The sequence below is a fragment of the Peromyscus maniculatus genome, chromosome 7 (assembly GCF_049852395.1).
Source record: "Peromyscus maniculatus bairdii isolate BWxNUB_F1_BW_parent chromosome 7, HU_Pman_BW_mat_3.1, whole genome shotgun sequence".
In the NCBI taxonomy this organism is placed as follows: Eukaryota; Metazoa; Chordata; class Mammalia; order Rodentia; family Cricetidae; genus Peromyscus; species Peromyscus maniculatus.
The window spans coordinates 34,952,948-34,972,573 of record NC_134858.1 but is presented as its reverse complement, the minus strand read 5'-3'; the positions used below and the strand labels follow the sequence as shown (position 1 = coordinate 34,972,573).

The 19,626-nt window shown below is 44.0% G+C and overlaps 2 protein-coding genes across 3 annotated transcripts in view; one reads left to right on the top strand and one right to left on the bottom strand.

The window, feature by feature from the left end:
• The first annotated feature begins 3,989 nt into the window (after positions 1-3,989).
• Positions 3,990-12,119, top strand: Tbrg1 (transforming growth factor beta regulator 1). Of its 2 annotated transcripts, XM_006997693.4 has the most exons (9): positions 3,991-4,243; positions 6,058-6,128; positions 6,727-6,947; positions 7,807-7,943; positions 8,216-8,362; positions 9,620-9,717; positions 9,975-10,085; positions 10,941-11,083; positions 11,776-12,119. In XM_006997693.4, exons 1-9 carry the CDS (start codon positions 4,100-4,102, stop codon positions 11,919-11,921), a joined length of 1,218 nt encoding a protein of 405 aa, XP_006997755.2. In that variant the 5' UTR covers positions 3,991-4,099; the 3' UTR covers positions 11,922-12,119. The 2 variants fall into 2 exon arrangements, with proteins under 2 accessions (XP_076432163.1, XP_006997755.2); XM_076576048.1 differs by lacking the exon at positions 9,975-10,085 and having other exon boundaries at positions 3,990-4,243.
• A 1,062-nt stretch (positions 12,120-13,181) lies between these two features.
• The window catches only part of Siae (sialic acid acetylesterase), a 40,198-nt gene continuing 33,753 nt past the window's right edge, over positions 13,182-19,626 (bottom strand). The window contains exons 9-10 of the mRNA XM_006997695.4: positions 17,866-18,061; positions 13,182-16,469 (exon numbers count right to left, since the gene is read on the bottom strand). Coding sequence (XP_006997757.3) covers positions 16,173-16,469; positions 17,866-18,061 — 493 coding nt within the window. The 3' untranslated portion in view covers positions 13,182-16,172. The remainder of the gene's footprint in view (positions 16,470-17,865; positions 18,062-19,626) is intronic.

Genomic DNA, 19,626 nt, shown 5'->3' with positions numbered 1-19,626 from the left:
TCTGTCCCCACCCCTTCAACCCACTGGTATCATGGATATTTCTAGAGGATCATGGGAAGAAATACCATAAAAAGGAAATCTGACCCACCAAGCTTTGGGAGGAAAAGCAGGTCACCTTACCCCATGAAGATGCTACCCACCTCTAATGTCTTAAAAATCCACAACAGAGAACACTTTGGACTTCTGGCCATAGACACACACCCTCAAACAGCCCACTTCAGTCTCTCTTTGGAAGGCTTGCTTTGCATTGCTAAATAAACTACTGCTTAAACTCTGTGTCTCTAGACTGAAGTCTTTCCTTCCACAAGACTGGAAGCTAAAAGCCAACCCCGTAACAGCTGCACACTGCTTTCACCGTAATCAGCTACTTGCAGTACCCATGCTTCTCATGACACTGAGTGTTTGGACATGCAGTCTTGCCTCCTGGGTGGACGTCTCTGCCCTTTACTGTACCAACAACTACTTCTACTTTAGGGTGCCCAGGAGTAGCTCCTTCAAGAATCCTTCCTGTTTTCTCCCTCTTTCCCTAGATGGTTGCTAAGCAAAATCGACTTCAGAAATAAACATCCATACTATATCAATATTGCAAATGTATTTGTCTTCCTTCTTGAATGAAGTTTTCTAACAGTTGTGTCATAGTAGGCACTTAGCTGCTTAAGTTAGTAAAAGAAAACAAGTTTGTCAGTAGCACCCCAGGCTTTGGAACGCAGAAACTCGTGCACATAGTCCAATATCAAAGGGCCTTGGCCACAGAGATGTGTGTCACATGAACTGACCCAAAAAACCAAACAATGTAGAAATAATTGTGCAAAAGACAATACAGCCACAGCTGAAACAGTTCAGAGACATTTAAGTTATGCCCACAGGACTGAGGAGAGAGCTCATGGGGTACCTTGCTCACTGCACAAGCATTGGACAATAATTTCAGAGCCACACCACTCACCTGAAACGCCAAGTGTGGCAGTGCACATCTATAACCCCAGCACTGGGGAGCCAAGGCAGGCAGATTTCTGGAACTCAATGACCAGTCAGTCTAACCAAAATGGTTGCAGACTCAATGAGAAAAAAAAAAGAATGCCTTTAAAAAATGGAAAAGCAGCCGGGCGGTGGTGGCGCACGCCTTTAATCCCAGCACTCGGGAGGCAGAGCCAGGTGGATCGCTGTGTGTTCGAGGCCAGCCTGGGCTACCAAGTGAGCTCCAGGAAAGGCGCAAAACTACGCAGAGAAACCCTGTCTCGAAAAAAAAAAACAAAAAAAACAAAAAACAAAAAATGGAAAAGCAACTAAAGAAGACATTCAGAAATCAATCCCTGTCCTCCATATGCCACCTACACATGTGAATGCACCCTCACACTCAGGTTCACACACACACACACACACACACACACACACACACCACATACACACCAAAAAAAGTAAAAGGAAGCAGCGCTTTCAAAGAAGTCATAACTCTTTAAAAGATGATAACAAATAAGCAAAAAGAAACATTGTATTCAGTATGGTCTATGGTTTGTGAAAATGTCAAACACGTATACTAAAATGTTAAGAGTACTTCATTCAAAGAGGCAGCAGTATGGGTTTCTTGGGTGAGCTTTTTGTTGTTTTTGTTGGTGGTGGCTTTTTGTTTGTTTGTTTTTGTATTGGTCTGATGATGGAGGTCAAAAGTTTAACATGAATAGGATCAAGCTCAACATAATGGGTTTCTTTTGTTTTTGTTGATTTGTTTTTACTCTAACTTTTAGATATGTTTAGTTTAGTTATTATGGAGGACAGGAATACACATGTGAGTGAAGGGCCCATGTCAGATCCCCTAGAGCTGGTATTACCGATGTTTGTGAGTCACAAGAAGTGGATGCTGGGAACCAAACTCAGGTCCTCTGTCATTCATTCATTCTTCATTCATTCATTCAGGAGAGCTAGAAATCAAACCCAGACCCTTTCATTTACCAGACAAGTATTCTACCACTGAGTTAGACCCTAGCCCAAGAATGTAAAAAAAAAATTTTCCCCAAGTTGGACATGGCTGTCGATACCTATAACCCCAGAATTTGAGGGATAGAGACAGGAGCATTAGGAATTCGGGATCGTTGTCCCCTACATAGTGAGTTTAAAGAACCTAGTCTTTAAAGGCCAACAAATAAATAATACCTTCTTAATTTATAAAATATGCAAGAAAAGTGTCTTAATTGTAAAAGAGAAAGTCTCTAATGAAGAAGAAACAATAAACATGTTTGTTCATATTCCACTAAAGTCCATTGGCCAAAACAGCCTGCAGACTAAAACAGAGGCTGAGAGTTTCCTCTCAGTAGACATGACACATGAAGAAGATGAATAATACAAATAGTGTCAGCACAGTTAGGGGCTGGAGAGATGGCTCAGCGGTTAAGAGCACTAACTGTTCTTCCAGAGGTCCTGAGTTCAATTCCTAGCAACCACGTGGTGGCTCACAACCATCTGTAATGAGATCTGGTGCCCTCTTCTGGCCTGCAGGGATATATGCTGTATACATAATAAATAAATCTTTAAAAAAAAAAAAAGTCAGTACAGTTAGACAGCAAATCAGGCAATTAAAAATAATGCTTTTAGTAAGAATAAAGTCAATTTTGATTACTACGACTGTTTTCAGGCTAAGATTCCAGTACATATTTTCAAAGTGTATTTTATAGCCTGTCACAATTCTGACAGCTTCCAAAACTAAATCTACAGGACTGCCTTGGGTACCTTTGTGAAGGCACCTAGAGCTTCCAGAATTAAATCTACAGGGCTGCCTTAGGCATATTTGTGAAGGCAAATGGCACCCTGGAGCTGTGTCATTAGACACAATCACATCCATCAAAAGCAGCTCATAACCTGGGCAGTTACAGGAAAATATCTACAAGGTTTTTCTCTGTGTTAAAATCCATTTTGTGGCAGGGTGGTGGTGGCGCACGCCTTTAATCTAAGTGCTTGGGAAGCCGAGGCAGGCGGATCTCTGTAAGTTCAAGGCCAGCGTAGTCTACAGAGCGAGTTCCAGGACAGCCAGAGCTACACAGAGAAACCCTGTCTTGGGGGGAAAAATTCCGTTTTGTCAAAACTGCAGTTGTTTTTACAGCTTTCAGAGATGAAGTACCTGGGTAACAATGAATTCTGCTGTTTTTATTACTAGTAAATTTTTCTTTATTAATTCGGTGAACTTAATTATATAACATCTTTCTGAACTTTCATGTACAACCTTAAATGTCTAGATTTTGATAATTTTACAGCAATTCCCTTCTGTATCAGGACACTAGTTTGGAAATCCCACCCATCTCATTACTAATATTGTTTTGAGAGAAAAAAAACTGAACAAGAGGCTCAGTCAACTGGTTTTGTGGCACTACTAAAACAATGTAAGCCTGCTGTCCGCTCTAGGGCGATCTTGCACTTAAAGATGTGTTCATCCTTCAATTGACCTTATAAAGTTGAGTTATAAAAGATTAAACTATTTAAAAATAGAGGGTATGTGTATGGAAACACTCTTGGTTCCATTCAAAAACCACTGAACGCCGACTTTATGCTAACATTTTATTAAAACTGTTTGCAACTAGATCCCAAGCTTTGGGACAATCAAGGGCTTTTTTTTTCCTATCCCCGAAGTTCACAACACTTGTGCGAGTAGCATAAATGGGAAGCTGTGTTCCAGCACTAATATTCAAGTCTCCTTAAACGCAGAAAGGTCTGCTCAGAGCACCTGGGAAAAGCAGATGTTGACTCGCACCCGCCTGAGCGAAGGGAGAACGGGAACGGTCGCAGAAGGGTTTTGTTTTGGGATTTTCGTTTGTTTGTTTGTTTTTGTCTTTCTTTCGCTACTTGACGCACTCCAACACCCGGGTAGAACCGGTCTTTTCCAGCCTCAGCTTCTCCCCGGAGCCCGGAGCCACACCCACCCTCCGAGTCCCCTCCGCTGGGCCGGTCCCAGCCGCAGCTTCCCAAACCCGGAAGTTACACGTGGCAGTGGTCTTGCGCAACTTCCGGCGGGGCTTCCTTCGGAAACTGACGCGGAAGTGCAGGGGAGCGCCGGCTGGTTGTGGCTCCCTTCCATGCCCTCCGCGCCCCGCAGCCCCCGAGCTGGGGCCGGATCATGAGCCTGCTGGGCGGCCTGGCTTCCGAGCCGCGCACCCCGCTGTCCAAGGCCAGGATGAAAAGGCTCCCGAAGAAGAGCCAGAACGAGAAGTACCGGTTGAAGTACCTGCGGCTGCGCAAAGCGGCCAAGGCCACGGTGTTTGTGAGTCTGGGTTCAGCCGCTCTCTCCCTGGGGACAGGTTTCCCCATCTGTTCCTCCCCCAGAGAAACAGTATCAGCCCAGCGTTAATTTCATCACTTTAATAGCCCCCTATCCTTAGATAAGTTACCATTTCTCTAGTCCTGTCTACTCTGTAAACGAGGACTACGAAGTGCTCCACCAGCAAACTGTAATCGCTACCTTTTTGCCACGTTTCGTTTTCTAAATGAGCTAAGTATTAAGAGTCTTTTAAGGCAAGAACACTGAAGCCCCGAGAGATGGTTTGCCCTGACTCCGACTTGAATATCTTGATTACAGTTTATTATTTACATTACACAGCCTATTTCTCAGGCTGACACCCCAACCCCAACGCCGTGGCTGACACCTTGCTTAAACAGGCATCTGAATCTTTCAGAAAGGCCGGGGTTGTGGCTCCCTTTGACGAGGCTTCTCTAAGTATTTCTGCCTTCCCTCTAACTCGGTACGGGAAGTGGAACTCATCTCATAAGGAAGCACACTACAGCCTGTTGTGGAGGTGTGTCTCCACTTCCTGCCCTAATTGTAGGGATTTCGGATTTAGTGAATGAACTGCTTTGCCAACCAAGACTTAGTAGGGTCTGATAAATCTAATAGACTGTCCTGGCTTAACCAGAGTCACCTCGGTGCTTGGAAATAGATATCCGTTCCAAATGCTCTCACACATCTGAATCAGGAGTTTAACTCTTCTGTCTACAAAATTTCAGTTGAACATATTAGGCCTTTTAGATGCATAAGGGAAAGTTTTGACATTAAATCTGTCATTCCTAAAACATTTGTATGTGTGTTGGAGGGAAAAAAGTACATCAGTGCAGCTCCTTATTTACTGTTCCCTTTTGTCATTTCATGTTAGAGTTGCCTACTGCTTAAAATTCGTTATTTAAGGATGATGGTTCCTTTAAGTGTACGAAAATCTTGTGAAGCAAGAGGATGTTTTGAACATCGATTTTGAGGTTCCACCTGGGAAGCATCCAAATGGGCATTTCCTTCAGAATTAGTCTTAAGTTAGACAGTCCTAAGTAAGGAATGATGATACGAAGGATTTTACACACAATGTTTAATTTCTTTTGTCCTTTTTTTCTCTCTAATACATTGTTCTATAAATATTTTGAGATAGATTGTCCTTGTCAAGGTCAAGGCTGTTGAGCACAGCTAGTCCTTAGAATTTTGTAGTGTGTAAACTCAGGTGTAGGTGGTATATACTTTTCTCTGCCAAAGGCTACACTAATTGAAGTGACCACATACCTTGATTTGCCAAATGTATGTAAATCCTGGTGTACCATATTGTTCTGGCATACGCCTTAAGAGTGCCCCTGTTCATCGAAAGATGTCCCTTCATTGGATAAGAAATTATGTAATTTACTCTGCCTGCCGTGGAACCCAAACTTTACCCACAGATACTTTTAAAGGCATGTCTTTTATTATTATTATTATTATTATTATTATTATTATTATTATTATTATTATTAATGTGTGTGTGCCACCAAGCACATGTAGAAGTTAGCAGACAATTGTCAGGAGTCGTTTCTCTCCTTCCAGTCTGGGTTCTGGGGATCAAATTCAAGCAATCTTGCTTGCACAGAAGGTGCCTTGCCCTGCTCAGCAATCTCCCAGTCCTGTAAAGATGTGTTAATAGCTTGTGTGCACAGCAGAATAGCGTTTCCCTTTTATCCTGAAGCACAGAGGGGGTTTTGTTTATTTGAGATACAGATCTTGTCCCCAGAAAATATCTTCATTTTTAAGTTCATTTTATGTGATTACAGTCCATTGTTTTCTTAAAGGAAAATGCTGCTATTTGTGATGAAATTGCTCGTCTTGAGGAAAAATTCCTTAAAGCAAAAGAAGAAAGAAGGTAAGCTAGCTTCATTTTGTTGTTGTTAGTAATGGTGGTAGTAGTATTGGAGATTTTTTTTTCTCCAGAGGATTCTTGCACATTGCATAACCGCTTGACCACTTGAGACAATACAAAGAATCCAAACCTGTGGTTTTCCCACCCAAGTTTTGTTGGACTCTGATGGCAAGAGAGTTCCTCTTATCTTTCTGACAAAGCCTTCTTGCTACATGTAATAAGTTATTGTCGCTTTCCAGTTATGCAAACCAAGGGATAAAAAACACTACTTTTCATTCTACAAATATTCGGTCTGTATTTCCCTATGCAAAGCACAGTGGGTTCATATGAACACCCTTCCGACGCCTGAGGCCTTCCACCCTAAAGGTAGAAGAGCCCTGCTGGTGCAAGAGAAGCGCTAGCTATTATCTTGATTTCTTCAAGTATTGATTATCCTGTGGGGTTTCAATGTCTCCAGGCTCTAATAAGAACCTTATTGTTTGAGTGTGATAATCTTTGTATATAATTCTGTACTTCCCGGTACTTAAGTAACAATGAATTGAGGGAAAAAAAAGAAAAACCAGAACTTGACGCCTCTCCTCCCATTCCTCTCCAACCTCAGATACTTGCTGAAGAAGCTCCTCCAGCTTCAGGCTCTAACTGAAGGGGAACCACAGGCGCCAGCTCCTTCCCACAGCTCCAGCTTGCCCCTGGCTTATGGTGTGGCCAGCTCCGTGGGGACTCTCCCGGGAGCTGGGCCCGGCACTGGGGCTGAGGAACCATTTGGGAAGAAATCCAAGAAGGAGAAAAAAGAAAGGGGCAAAGAGAACAACAAACTGGAAGGTATTTAAGAAGACAGTGTATCCGTTGCCTCAGTGGCTCTACCGATGACGAAGACCCAGTAGACACCAGGGGCCACATGTGTTTCATAAAGGGCCCTAACATCCTTGAGAAGCACGTGTCTCATGGGAGCGACTTTGGAGAGAGTCTGGTTAGACGTGATAGATGGGACAGGCAGCCTGAGGCCTCTGCTCCTCATCTCCTGCCCCTGCTCTCTGGACTCCTTCCACTGTACTCTTCCCTAGAGGCCGGGAAATGGGCGAGGTGGCCTTTTGAGCACACCGCTAGCTCAGGGATTCCTGTTGTACAGTTGAAGGCTACTGAAAAATGTAAGATGTTTAGCCCCGAAATGCTTATGTTAAAGTTGATGACTGTTAGTAGGCAAGTTAGATCTTGGGCTTTGGGGGACAGGCCCATATGGCTATTTAGTGACTACAGATGGTACCTCAGTTCCAGCAATGGTTCAGCCCAGTGCTTTTCCAACTTTACAATTTTATGAAAGCAGGATGCATTGAATTGGACTTTGAATTTTGATCTTTTCTTAGGATAGTGATAGGCAGTGTGAGACTCTGATATTCGCTAATGGCATCAAGCCACAGCCCCTAGACACACACACACACTTGTGGAAACACTTGATACTCCACAGTAGACTCTGTGGCCATGATGTTTGTTAAGTTAGGTATATTATCTGCATTAACTTACAGTATTTTCATCTTATGATGGGCTTATGGTGTGAAATGCCGTCATAAAGAGCATCTGTAAACCAGGATTGGCTTGCTGCCTTTACCATTCACTTGTAAATTTCCCCTCCCCTTGGCAATGGCAGGGACCTAAAGTGGGTGACCCCAGATTTGCGTTTCAGTTCTGAAGAAAACATCCAAGAAAAAGAAAATGGAGGGAGGTGCTCGCAAGCTGGTTCGGCCCATTGCCCTGGATCCCTCAGGACGGCCTGTGTTCCCCATCGGACTAGGGGGTCTAACAGTATATAGCCTGGGGGAGGTGAGTGAGACCAGCATATAGACAGGATAATCAGAACCATGGGAGTGGGGTTGAGCCTTCCCTGTTCCCACTGGCAGCAGCCCTTTGCTGATCCATACCAACCCCAGAAAATCTCTAGTCCCTGTGAAACCAGGTCAGTTTTGTCTGCTCATGGCCATCACTTTCTGTTTGTCACTCTTCGCAGCCCCAAAGTGGCTCTAAAGGCTGCCATGGTAAACTGGGCTTCTAAACCCTTAAATGAGCTCAACTCCAGATTGGGGGATTTTTTCTAGATCATCACCAACCGGCCTGGCTTCCATGATGAGAGTGCCATCTACCCTGTGGGCTACTGCAGTACTCGGGTGTTCGCCAGCATGAAGTGTCCAGAGCAGAAGTGTCTGTACACCTGTCAGGTCAAGGATGGCGGTGTGCAGCCGCAGGTACTCACTCCAGCAGGATGACTGGCCCTTTTCCTTCCGTTGTTTTCTTTGTTTTGAGAACCTCCTTTCTCCTTGGCTTTGTAACTGTTCCTTCTTCTGACACACTGTAACACACTCTGTAGTCAATGTTTGTACTGCACCAAGACACAGGAGAACTGACTAGCTCTGTCACAGCTATGACAGCTTCTGGGATACAGATTTGTATTTAATTCTCTAGGTGGTATCTTTTCCTTAAACCATAGTAATTTTACCACACATACTGTTACTGTTTGAGGCTAAAACCAGTGGGCTTAGGTGAAGGGCAAATGCATACAGATTACTTGATACATTGTTGCCTCAGCTAAAATACAAGGACCCTCAGGCAAACACTGCAGTTTCAGAGAGCCTTGTTTCACTTTCTGATAGAGCCTCCAATCTCAAAAACTGAGCTGGAAGCATGGTAAGGACCCCAGTAGTAGAAGCTGAGCCTGCCTAACGGTGTGAGAAACTGATCACTATCGGAGCTCTGGCAAGTGGAGCTGGTCTTTGACATCGTCTCAGCCACACAGCGTACTCCACACAAAGTGTGCTAATAGGAAAAGCTACCATTGTGCAGGGTACCACATTGTCAACATCTGTAAATGCAGTGCGTATCCAATCAGGGTCTCAGAAGTTTAATGAAAATCACATGATTCTTAATTTCCTCTGAGAGACAAAATGCTAAAAGAAAAAAAATTTCTTAGTGTTCTTAGGTCACTAATCAAACAAGATTCTAAGTATGATTTATTTATGATAAAAATTTAGCTTCAGTTTTTTCCCCTAACATCAGGTGACTTTAGTTTGATAATATCCAGTATTGGCAAAGATAAAGAAAAATGTATACACAGTAAAAATTGGTAAAGTATCCTTTGGCCCAGACAATTTCTGGGTACTCTTATATAAGTTTCCCAGAGAAATAGAGGGTAACACAGAACAATGTATCTCATTTCTATAAAAATACCATTTGTATTTGGACTTAGGGCTGTAAGTGGATAGAAAGGCATGGAGCAAGTTCAGTGCTGACCACTGGCCCAGTCAAGCAAGATGTAAAGATTCGAAATCACGGGATTCTCTGCTTGCTTGGGTTTGAATTTTTAACAACATGGTAAGAAGCTGTTGTGCCCATCTCCTGGCATGTTGTGCAGTAGCTTCAGCTCTAGAGAGACGGGAACTATTTGTAGGAGTCATACAACTCTACTTCTCCCCCTTGCAAATTGACCTTTGTTCTGTCATTCTCAGTTTGAAATTGTTCCTGAAGATGACCCCCAGAATACCATCGTCGGCTCTTCTGCAGATGCCTGTTATGAAGAACTGGTCAGGACCATCAGTTCTGCAACGTAAGTTGGCCACCAGCTTGAGGGCACACTAAAAGGGTCACCATTGGTACAGTTGAGACCCTTGCTGTCTCAGTGCCTGGAGATCTCTGGCTTTACAGAAACCTAAGCTGTATCCTTCAGACTCCTTAGCTGCTAGCCTCAGAGTGTGTTAGGAAAGCTGAAGTGTGGTGTTTGGTCACACCACCATTCCATTCTTAAGCCTGTCTTCACCTCCTCCTAAGCTCTCATCAAGTTAAAGCTCTCTCCTTTCTGCTTAGGGGGAAACTGATGCCTAACCTGCTTTCATGTGGTGCTGAGTTCTTTGGGTTTTCTCATCCAATCGTCCACAACCTGATTCAGAGTTGTCCAGAAGCTCAAAACTGTGTCAAGTAAGTGTGAGCAAACCTGTTCCACTGATAGGCACTCGGTTGCCAGCTGACCAGTGTCCTAAACTGGCAGCTGAGTGCCAGTTACTCCTTTGTTCATGTATGCATTTCTGTGTCAAAGGTGTGCTGGCTTCTTCACATGCCACAACATTGACCCACATTCCTACCCATCTAGACAGGGGAGCAGGAAGCCAGTTACCCAGTGTGCTGCATACCAGGTTGATGGCTCTGTATCCAGAATGCTTGATGAGATGTGCTTAAGATGTGGTTTACTGGTGGTCATGTTGGGTTTTTAAAGACTATATGTGGACCAGGCATGGTGGTGCACACCTTTAATTCCTGCACTGAGGAGCCAGAGGCAGGCAGATCTCTTGAGTTCTTGGTCTTCAGATCAAGTTTGGGCGGGGGGGGGGGGGGGGGGGGGGGGGGGTAGGGGAGGACAACTTTATATGCACAAGAGGTAACTTGGGGGTTAAAACCTAAGTCTAAACAGAAAATCCAGTTGTTTCCTATACATATTATACATACCCCCTGGACAGTTTTATAACATTTTTAGTGCACCTTCATTTTAATTGTGACTGTCCTGTGAGATGTGGAATTTCCCATTCATGGTTACACAAAATGTTTTGGAGTATTTTGAACTCAAATTAAGGCTGCTCAATTTGTGCCATTTTCTGTGTGGAACACTGTCACCTGTCACCAGAGGTTTGCCTGCTCAAGTTTGGGTTGTTTTTCTTAGCTGATGGTTTTTAGGTATATATCGGGGAAGACCTGATGGAAAAAAATAACTTGATCCATTTGGTAGGGCAGGTTATTCTGGACTAGCAGCTCTTAAGAATGATTCCCTTTGGTCCACAGTTATCAGTGGGTGAAGTTTGATGCCTGCAAACCCAGGAAGGGGCAGCTGTCCCAGGAGCTTCCAGAGAACGATGCAGCTATGAGCCTTGAAGCCTTTGATTCACAGACCTTTGATGATGACCATGAGGATTCTATTCTACCAGGTATCTTTTAACTTTGCCTTTCCGGTTTGAAAACCAACCATCTTTAGACTCCTGTACCCTCACCACACCAGTGGGCAGTAAGTAGCATGCTTCACTGAGCCAGGCATGGTGAGTCCAGGGTAAGGGGGACGTGAAGACTGCCTGGGGCCTGTCCAGAAACTTCAGTGTCTCATTCTGTACCTTAAGTGAGACCAAGTGGAAACTGGCAGGTTTGCTGTACAGAGAATAAAACTTAAGGTAAAGTCAAAGGTCAGTGATGGCTTTTGGCCCGATCTTACATTTCCACAAATGGAAAGTGGTCAGGGATATTAGGGTCATACGGGTTTGTGGGTATGACATTTCACTACATCTATTCTTTTTTTTCCCCATTGTTAAAATACCTGTCTGTGCCGGGCGGTGGTGGCGCATGCCTTTAATCCCAGCACTCGGGAGGCAGAGGCAGGCGGATCTCTGTGAGTTTGAGGCCAGCCTGGGCTACCAAGTGAGTTCCAGGAAAAGGCGCAAAGCTACACAGAGAAACCCTGTCTCGAAAAACCAAAAAAAAAAAAAAAACCTGTCTGTTCATTTTACCAACCGAGGACAAAATAGGGTTGACTTTTACAAGTGTAAGGAATTAAGAGGTTGTGTCCAAACAAATCAGTCAGTCCTTAGATTCCCAGGCAACGATGCAGCTAAGGAGTTGTTTTTTCCAGGATCGCTGGACCTCCCTGAGCTTCAGCATGAAGCCTTTGTGTCATCTTACCAGCCAGAGTTCCTGACACATGAGCCCTTGGGAGACACTGACCTGCAGCACCTGAAGTCACCATCACAGTGCAGCCCAATGCAGCCTTCAGACTGAAGAAGGTAGAGGCTGCGTCCTTCTCTTCATCACGAGTTTTTAACTTCAACTAAAACTTACTCGTGTGGAAGAAGGCGGCATTCGAGAAGCAGAGAAGATATTAACACATTTCATCGTGGATGTTCCCATGCTGACAGTGTACCCTGGGATAAACTTCAGTTGCTTTTATTTTTAGTAATAAATATCTCTTGACAGTTCTGCTTATTTTTATCTTCTTGTAGTCAGGATAGGATCACTTTTGCTTAGTTCTCCCTGAAGTGAACTTAATCTTTAAAAACACGCTTAGTTCTTCGGGCTGCTGTAACAAAATACCATAAACTAGGTAGCTTGTAAACAACAAATTTATTTCTCAGTTTGGGAACCTGGGAGGTCACAGTTCAAGATGCCTGGTGATAGCTTGGCCCTGGCGGTAGCTTGCCCCTGGTGATAGCTTGCCCCTGGCAGTAGTCCCATCCGTCTGTCCGTCCGTCCGTCCGTCCGTCCCCCCCCCCCCCCCCCCCCCCCCCCGCTGCCGCCCCCATTCTTAGCTAGCTGCCTTGCTATGACTGCATGTGGAAGGAGTGGCCAGGTCCCTGTTATAGGGGACTAGTTCTGTGCAGAGCCATTTTGACCTAATCTCCTCCCTAAGGCTGTAACTATAGCATCAGGGAGGGATTCAGTTAACAAAGTGAGTTCATGGCACCTGCTGATTCATGAGGTAAACAGAGATTCTAACAGCTTGACTCACTAAATTCTAATCTTGTTAGGAATACTGGGTCACCAGCCCCTATAACCCAGGCCCCAGCTTTATTTTCTTGTCAAGTCAGTAGAACAAGTTCTCTGCCTATCTCCAGACTGGGAACTCATATATTTGTTCATCTTTTTGGTTGAACTTTGCACATCTTTTGAGGGGGATAAAGTCCTCTCTAACTCGGTTCCTTCCTAAAGAATATACTTGTACCCAATGTGAACACAGGTTCAGATATGACCTAAGGATTAGTTGGCTCACTGTCATTTCATTTTGACCGCATTCTACACAATTGGACTTTTTGGAGTCTACATAGCGTTAAAGTCAGGGGAGGGGTGCCCTTTTGTGCCTCCTGCTTCTGGATCAGTGCACCACATTACTTGGGCCCAAGTTCATAGCTTCCTGTCTACAAGACTGGAAGAGGAGAGAACATGAGTAATACTGGTCTTGTTTTGTGTCAAGTTACTAGAGCATGCACCTTTTACCATCTAAAAATATCAGCTCGTTGGATTACAACCTGAATAAAGACAAAGTTTCATTAAGCCAAGCATGGTGGTGCACACCTTTAATCCCAACAAGGAAAGGCAGGCAGATTTCTGAGTTCAAAGACTAGAAGTGAGATCCTGTCTCAAAAGACATATTTTACAATTCGGTGGATTAGCACAAGTTCACAACTTTTGAACTACAAACCTTAATCCACTAACTGCATAAATTTAAGGAGTTGCTGGATGTAGTGGCCTGTGCCTTTAATCCCAGCACTTCAGAGGTAGAGGTAGGTAGATCTCTTGAGTTCAAGGGCAGCCTGGTTTACATAGTTCCAGGACAGCCAGACCTATATAGTGAGACCCTGTCTTGGAAAAAGAAAATTTAAAAAACTTAAGGAGTCAACAGCTACATCTTTTCAAAGTAAAATAATTTGAAGAAGTTCACATATGAAATACAAGCCAAGGCAAAGTCAGCACAGCAGTGTTTCTCCTTGAGTGATTATCAGGGCCTGTTTTTTACCTACACACTTCCTTTAACCCAGTTTTCTAGCCAGTGATTAATTTTCAAACAGTTAAAAAGTATTTCCATTTGAGGAAATACACAGTCCCCACACAATGTTTTAAACTTCAAACACTAAAAATCTGATTCAGACATGATTTCATTACTGCATGCATTACCTGAACAAAGGTTGTACTGTATGTACCAATTACTGGGTGTTGAAGGACCTTGGCTTGGGGTTCTCGGCCACCTCTAGCGGCGGAATAAGTCCATTTCTGTTGGCTGCAAAGTTCAAGCTTGGCCGTGTTTTCACCTGTTTCTGGAATGTGATATGATCCCTACCCTATGGAGTTTGATTCAGACCTTGAATGCACCCTCATAAAGGTGTTCTGCCAGAATTTTTTTAAATGTTCAGCTAAATTCCTATATAACCAAAGTTCCTCTAGGAATCCACCAATCCTTGAAAATCTAGTCTTGCAGGGTTTCTGGACTATACAAAGCCCTCTGTCTCCCGTGTTCGATGCTATTTTCTCAAACCCTGATTTAGGGAGATAGCCCTGTGTTGTCAAATATTGTTTTAAGGTGTGTTACTTTTGTTTATGTTGCATTTGTTGTACTCTGTGAAGCTGTGTTGCTTTGCCTGTCTAGAACACCTGATGGTCTAATAAAGAGCTAAATGGCCGATGGCAAGGCAGGAGAAAGGATAGATGGGGCTGGCCGGCAGACAGAATAAATAGAAGAGCTATCTGGGGAAGAAAAGAGAAGAAAGAGCAAGAGAGGAGAGGACGCAAAGGGCCAGTCCCCAGCTACACAACCAGCAACACAGTAAGAAAGGTATACAAAAATAGAGAAGAGTAAAAGCCCAGAGGCAAAAGGTAGATGAGATCATTTAGGTTAAGAAAAGCTGGCAAGAAACAAGCCAAGCTAAGGCTGGGCATTTATATGTAAGAATAAGCCTCCATGTATGATTTATTTGGAAGCTGGATGGTGGGCCCCCAAAAAAGAGCAAAAACAACAGCCCTGTCTGATAGAAAATAAAGCTTGCATAATTTGACCAAAGAATTTGAGTAATGGTCCTTACTCTGATTTGGTGAAATTAACACCAGGGTTTGGCAGAGGGACAGGCAGGTAGATTTGACTTTTTCTCAGGAACTGGTGGTTACTTGGATTATGTTCTCATATGGCCAGATACAGAGAGGTCACAGTATGGACATTAGGAGGAGTTAAATGCAGGCTAGAAATCCACACAAGTCAAGGGTCCTTGCAGAATGTATAGTTTGGGTTTTTTTCTTTGTTTTTAACCAAATAAACTCCTGATACATCAGCTTTCTTGCTGCTTCTAATGGCACCAGAGCCTCACAGAATGATGAGAAATGCTTACTACTTCAGTTCCCATTTCTCACAAAGAACAAAAAAGCTATGTGCGGGTGACACTTGTACTCCTTTCCCATGCTTCAGGGATATTTTATAAATCTGTCTCTAACAATTTGACTCTACATATAAACACATCACTAATTATAATACTTTTATTTCCAATTTCTTTCGGGGGAGGTGGGTGATCAAGACAGTGCTTCTCTAGATAATTCTGGCTATCCTGGAACTCACTCTGTAGACCAACTGGCCTTGAACTCAGACATCTCCCGTCTCCCAAGTGCTGACATTAAAGGTGTGCACACCACACCTGGTTTATTTCCAGCTTATAACAGAGCTGTCAGCTGTCTTTCATCAGGTGGTAAATGGCACTGTCACCTCTGCCTTGCCTGCACTTGTTCTATAAGCTTACACGCAGCTCTCCTTTCTGCCTAATTCTTTCTTCAGTGGGGATTAGCCTTACTTGAATTCTACCTCTCAGGGACCTGAGACTTACTTTTAAGGACCTCTTTGCCCCAAGTAAAATTGCTTTCATTTGTCCCTATGGCTATGATTTCTCCACCCTTTGGGCCCTCTCTCTTTATTCCTTAAGGCCTAATCTCAGCACTTGTCAGTATGCTTGAACATAGGACTGACATGTCTCAAAGATTCGTGTTAGAATCTTTGAGCTGAAAACAGATAGTTTTGGGGAGCTTAATGAGGGTACAAATACGTGGTATGTCTAATTTACCTGAAAGATTTGTCATGGGTAGTAACGTTTGATGAGAGAAAGATTTCTGCTCCCCAGATGGAAACTTCTTAGCATTCCATAGCCATTTTCAGGGGTTTGTTTGTTTTTGTAAAGAACACAGGAAGCATCAGCCTCTGCGGCCTTTAAATCTCTTGCAGGCCTGAGAGTTCACAGTTTTGGGTGAAAGGGCAGAAATAGGGCATTTCACTCTTTATACCAGGGAAGTGGATGGTAGTAAGACCAAACGTTCTAGTTAAAAGTCAGCACAGAGGCTTGAGTAACTAGAGACAAAGATGAGCATTTCAAGTGTCTGTTAGCCAGTACTCATCTCAGAAGACAGGAACAGCCATATGCTGGCTGGGAGCTATTCAATGAGGCTTCTAGAAATTGCTCTTAAAAGCAATAGCTGTCATCATTCAAACTCCTTCAATGCCCAAATCTAAAGGACTGGCCCTTGTATATAAGAGCTGGCACTACGCCAAATGTCCCCGGACGCCCCTGCCCTACGTCCAGGAGCCTGGTGTGTAATAAGAGCAGCGAAGGGAGGAGCTGGTAAGGCGCTGCGAGGGTGGTAAATGGCACATTGCTTATATTCACAGGGCCATGTGGTCCAGGCATAGCGAAAAGCAACCACGGTGCCAAGACAAGCGCTGATATCCAAGATCAGGGTCTTGGTGGAGAAAGTGTTCACAGGAGCCGGAAGCCATTTGCACTGACTGTCACTGCAACAGGAGATCTATAAGAGGAGACAGAATGGCCAGGCAAGTCAGAAGGGTGTGCCCACACAACTTGGAACTGCTCTTTCACACGCACTAGAAAGGAGGGAAAATGAGGTCACTCTGAGCCAAAGACCAGACCCTGGACCAGATGAGCCACAAGTTAATAATAAATGTTAATGTTAATGTAGGCTAAAGGTGGAAGAGCATGTGCTTAGCATGTACAAGGCCCTGGGTTTGATCCCAGCACCAAAAAGAAATTTTAATGTCCGATTAAATAATTAAATGATTAAATAATTAAAATCAATTTAAAAATATTAACTTTCCGGGGAGACAAGGAAGAGCAGTCCAGCATTCAGAGGCTGGACCCCTGAACATTCTCCAATTGATCCCTCCCTCCAGATGTCAAAGCCGGCAAGAATGTGAGTAAGCTAGCAACCCAGCTGTGGCTCTCTGGCATTCCCAGAGAAGGTATGCAGTAAGGCAAGGACACAAAGCAACCATGACTACTGAATCTTAGACATTAGAAAGCAATCCAGAGAAGACAAGTTATACAGAACCTAAAGGTTAAATTCTGCCCTAACCCCAACCATGGTTCCAGGGCCACGTGAAAGGGAGATGACCAGCTAAGGACAGGGAGAGTGCAGAGCTTTCCTGACCGTCTCTAAATTCACCTCAAGCCCATGTGGAAAGAAGCAGAGGATGGACACTGACCAGGTGTCTGAGGTGTGTGGACTCACTGGAGCTACAGCCCTAAACTCCTGCATGAAGGTTACCCATCACCATTATCATGTCCTACAGTATCCTCTTTTCACACATCAGCTCCCAGCCCGATGTCTTCCCAAAGACAACCCATCTAGGAATGCCTCTCCTCTCAACTGTAAGAGATTCTAATTAATCCCTTTAATCAGTGGCCCCAGTTCTATAGTAGTGATCCCTGCTGGATCATGGAAGAGAGCAGACTGGCTATATTAGTTCATACTAAGCTGGGAATCACCAAGCTTAAGCTTTTCAAAGGAGGCACTAAACTAAACTAAAGAATTTCAGATTTTAGCACAGTGAGACACAAAAGGGGATTGCTTTAGAGCAATGATCATTTAACAAATAAAATGTGAATAAGGCCATTCTCTGGGCAAAGGTGGATGCCCTGAGAAAGGGCACAGGAAAGGAATATGGTTTATTAGGGGCTGATTTTCCCTTCCTTGATTGCGCTATCAAATTTCTGTCCAAACTAACGGATCAGCAGTTGTGCATTTGTCCCCCTGAGAGAAGCTCACCGCCACCCCCCAACCCCACCCCCGCCAACCAGCAGCTGTTTCACCACACACCGCAGGGATGGAAGAGGGCCTCATGGGAAAAGATTCCCAACTACCACAGAGCGAAACCAAACTTCATTTTTCCCCCTGATAGTCTCACCTCAAATGTCCTGTTATCTTGCCTCTGCACCTGGATTTCCTGGTCATATGTGAGGTTGAGCAGCCCATTGTGAGCCAAGAGCTCTGTCTTCTTAGGTAGTGGTCCTTGAAAGGTCAAATTTTTCTCACCATAAGCCACAGCTCGAGCCCCCAGGTGCAGTCGATAGGCCACAGTCTGTTTATCTCGAGGGTGGATGCTGCAGCACAAAGAACATGTGGGGGGGGGTGATGGGACTGAGCTCAACAATAACCACATGTTATAAGAGGGAGTATTCAAAGCACTCAAGTAAGGGTAAAACACAAAATTCTTCAAAGATATGTTTGTTTTCATTTTATGTGCATGTATGGTTTGCCTGCATGTATGTCTGGCATCACATGCATACCTGGTGCCTATGAAGGCCAGAAGAGAAAGTCACGTCCTCTAGAACTGGAGTTACAGATAGTTAGTTAGTTCTGGGAACTAAACGGGATACTCTAGAAGAGTGGCAGGTGTCCCCACCACTGAGGCTTCTCTCCAGTCCCTGAAGTCTTTTTTTATTTTATTTTATTTATTTTTTTAAAGATTTATTTATTTATTTATTATGTACACAGCATATATATGACTGCAGGCCAGAAGAGGGCATCGTTATCTCATTACAGATGGTTGTGAGCCACCATGTGGTTGCTGGGAATTGAACTCAGGACCTCTGGAAGAGTAGTCAGTGCTCTTAACCTCTGAGCCATCTCTCCAGCCCAAAGTCTTTTTTTATTTTTTTTTATTTTTTTTTTAAAGATTTATTTATTTATTTATTATGTATATAGTATTCTGTCTGCATGTATCCCTGCAGGCCAGAAGAGGGCACCAGATCTCACTACAGATGGTTGTGAGCCACCATGTGGTTGCTGGGAATTGAACTCAGGACCTTTGGAAGAGCAAGCTGTGCTCTTAACCTCTGAGCCATCTCTCCAGCCCCCCAAAGTCTTTTTTTAAAGAAAAGAAGAAGGAAGGGGAGGAAAGAATTTCTGGGTATGCAGAAAGATCACAAGTTCAAGGCCAGTCTGGACAACACAGTGAGATCCTGTCTCAAAATGTAGAAAGAAAGAGAGAGAGAGAGAGAGAGAGAGAGAGAGAGAGAGAGAGAGAGAGAGAGAGAGAAGAAGAAGAAGGAGGAGGAGGAGGAGGAGGAGGAGGAGGAGGAGGAGGAGGAGGAGGAGGAGGAGGAGGAGGAGGAAGAAGAAGAAGAAGAAGAAGAAGAAGAAGAAGAAGAAGAAGAAGAAAAGGAAAGAAGGGAGGGAGGGAGGAAGGAAGGAAGGAAGGAAGGAAGGAAGGAAGGAAGGAAGGAAGGAAGGAAGGAAGGAAGGAAGGAAGGGGAGGAGGAGGAGAAGGAAGAGGAGGAGGAAAAAGAATAGGCAAAGAAAGAGTAGGAAAAAGAAGAAAGAGAGGAGGAAAGAAAGCATAAAGTTGTAAAAGTCAATGATCAGTGGCTAGCGACCTTAAGAACAACAGTGAGTCATAACAAGATGAAGCTCTGACCTTCACTGGGTTTAGAACCTTACGGCAAGAAAGGGCTAAAAAAGGAGAGAGAAGGGTGGAGTGTAAGGGAACAGTCAGGACTACTGGGTGCAGCTTAGATGTACTATGTATCAGTCATCTCTGCTGGGATGTGCTGCAACAACCCAAGCCTAGGACAGCTAACATCTAGTGCCTGCCTGAAAGCCATCCTTCACCTGATCAGATGTCCATCATTTGGGTCTGTCTGCCTTTTATTTGTTCATTCAATTA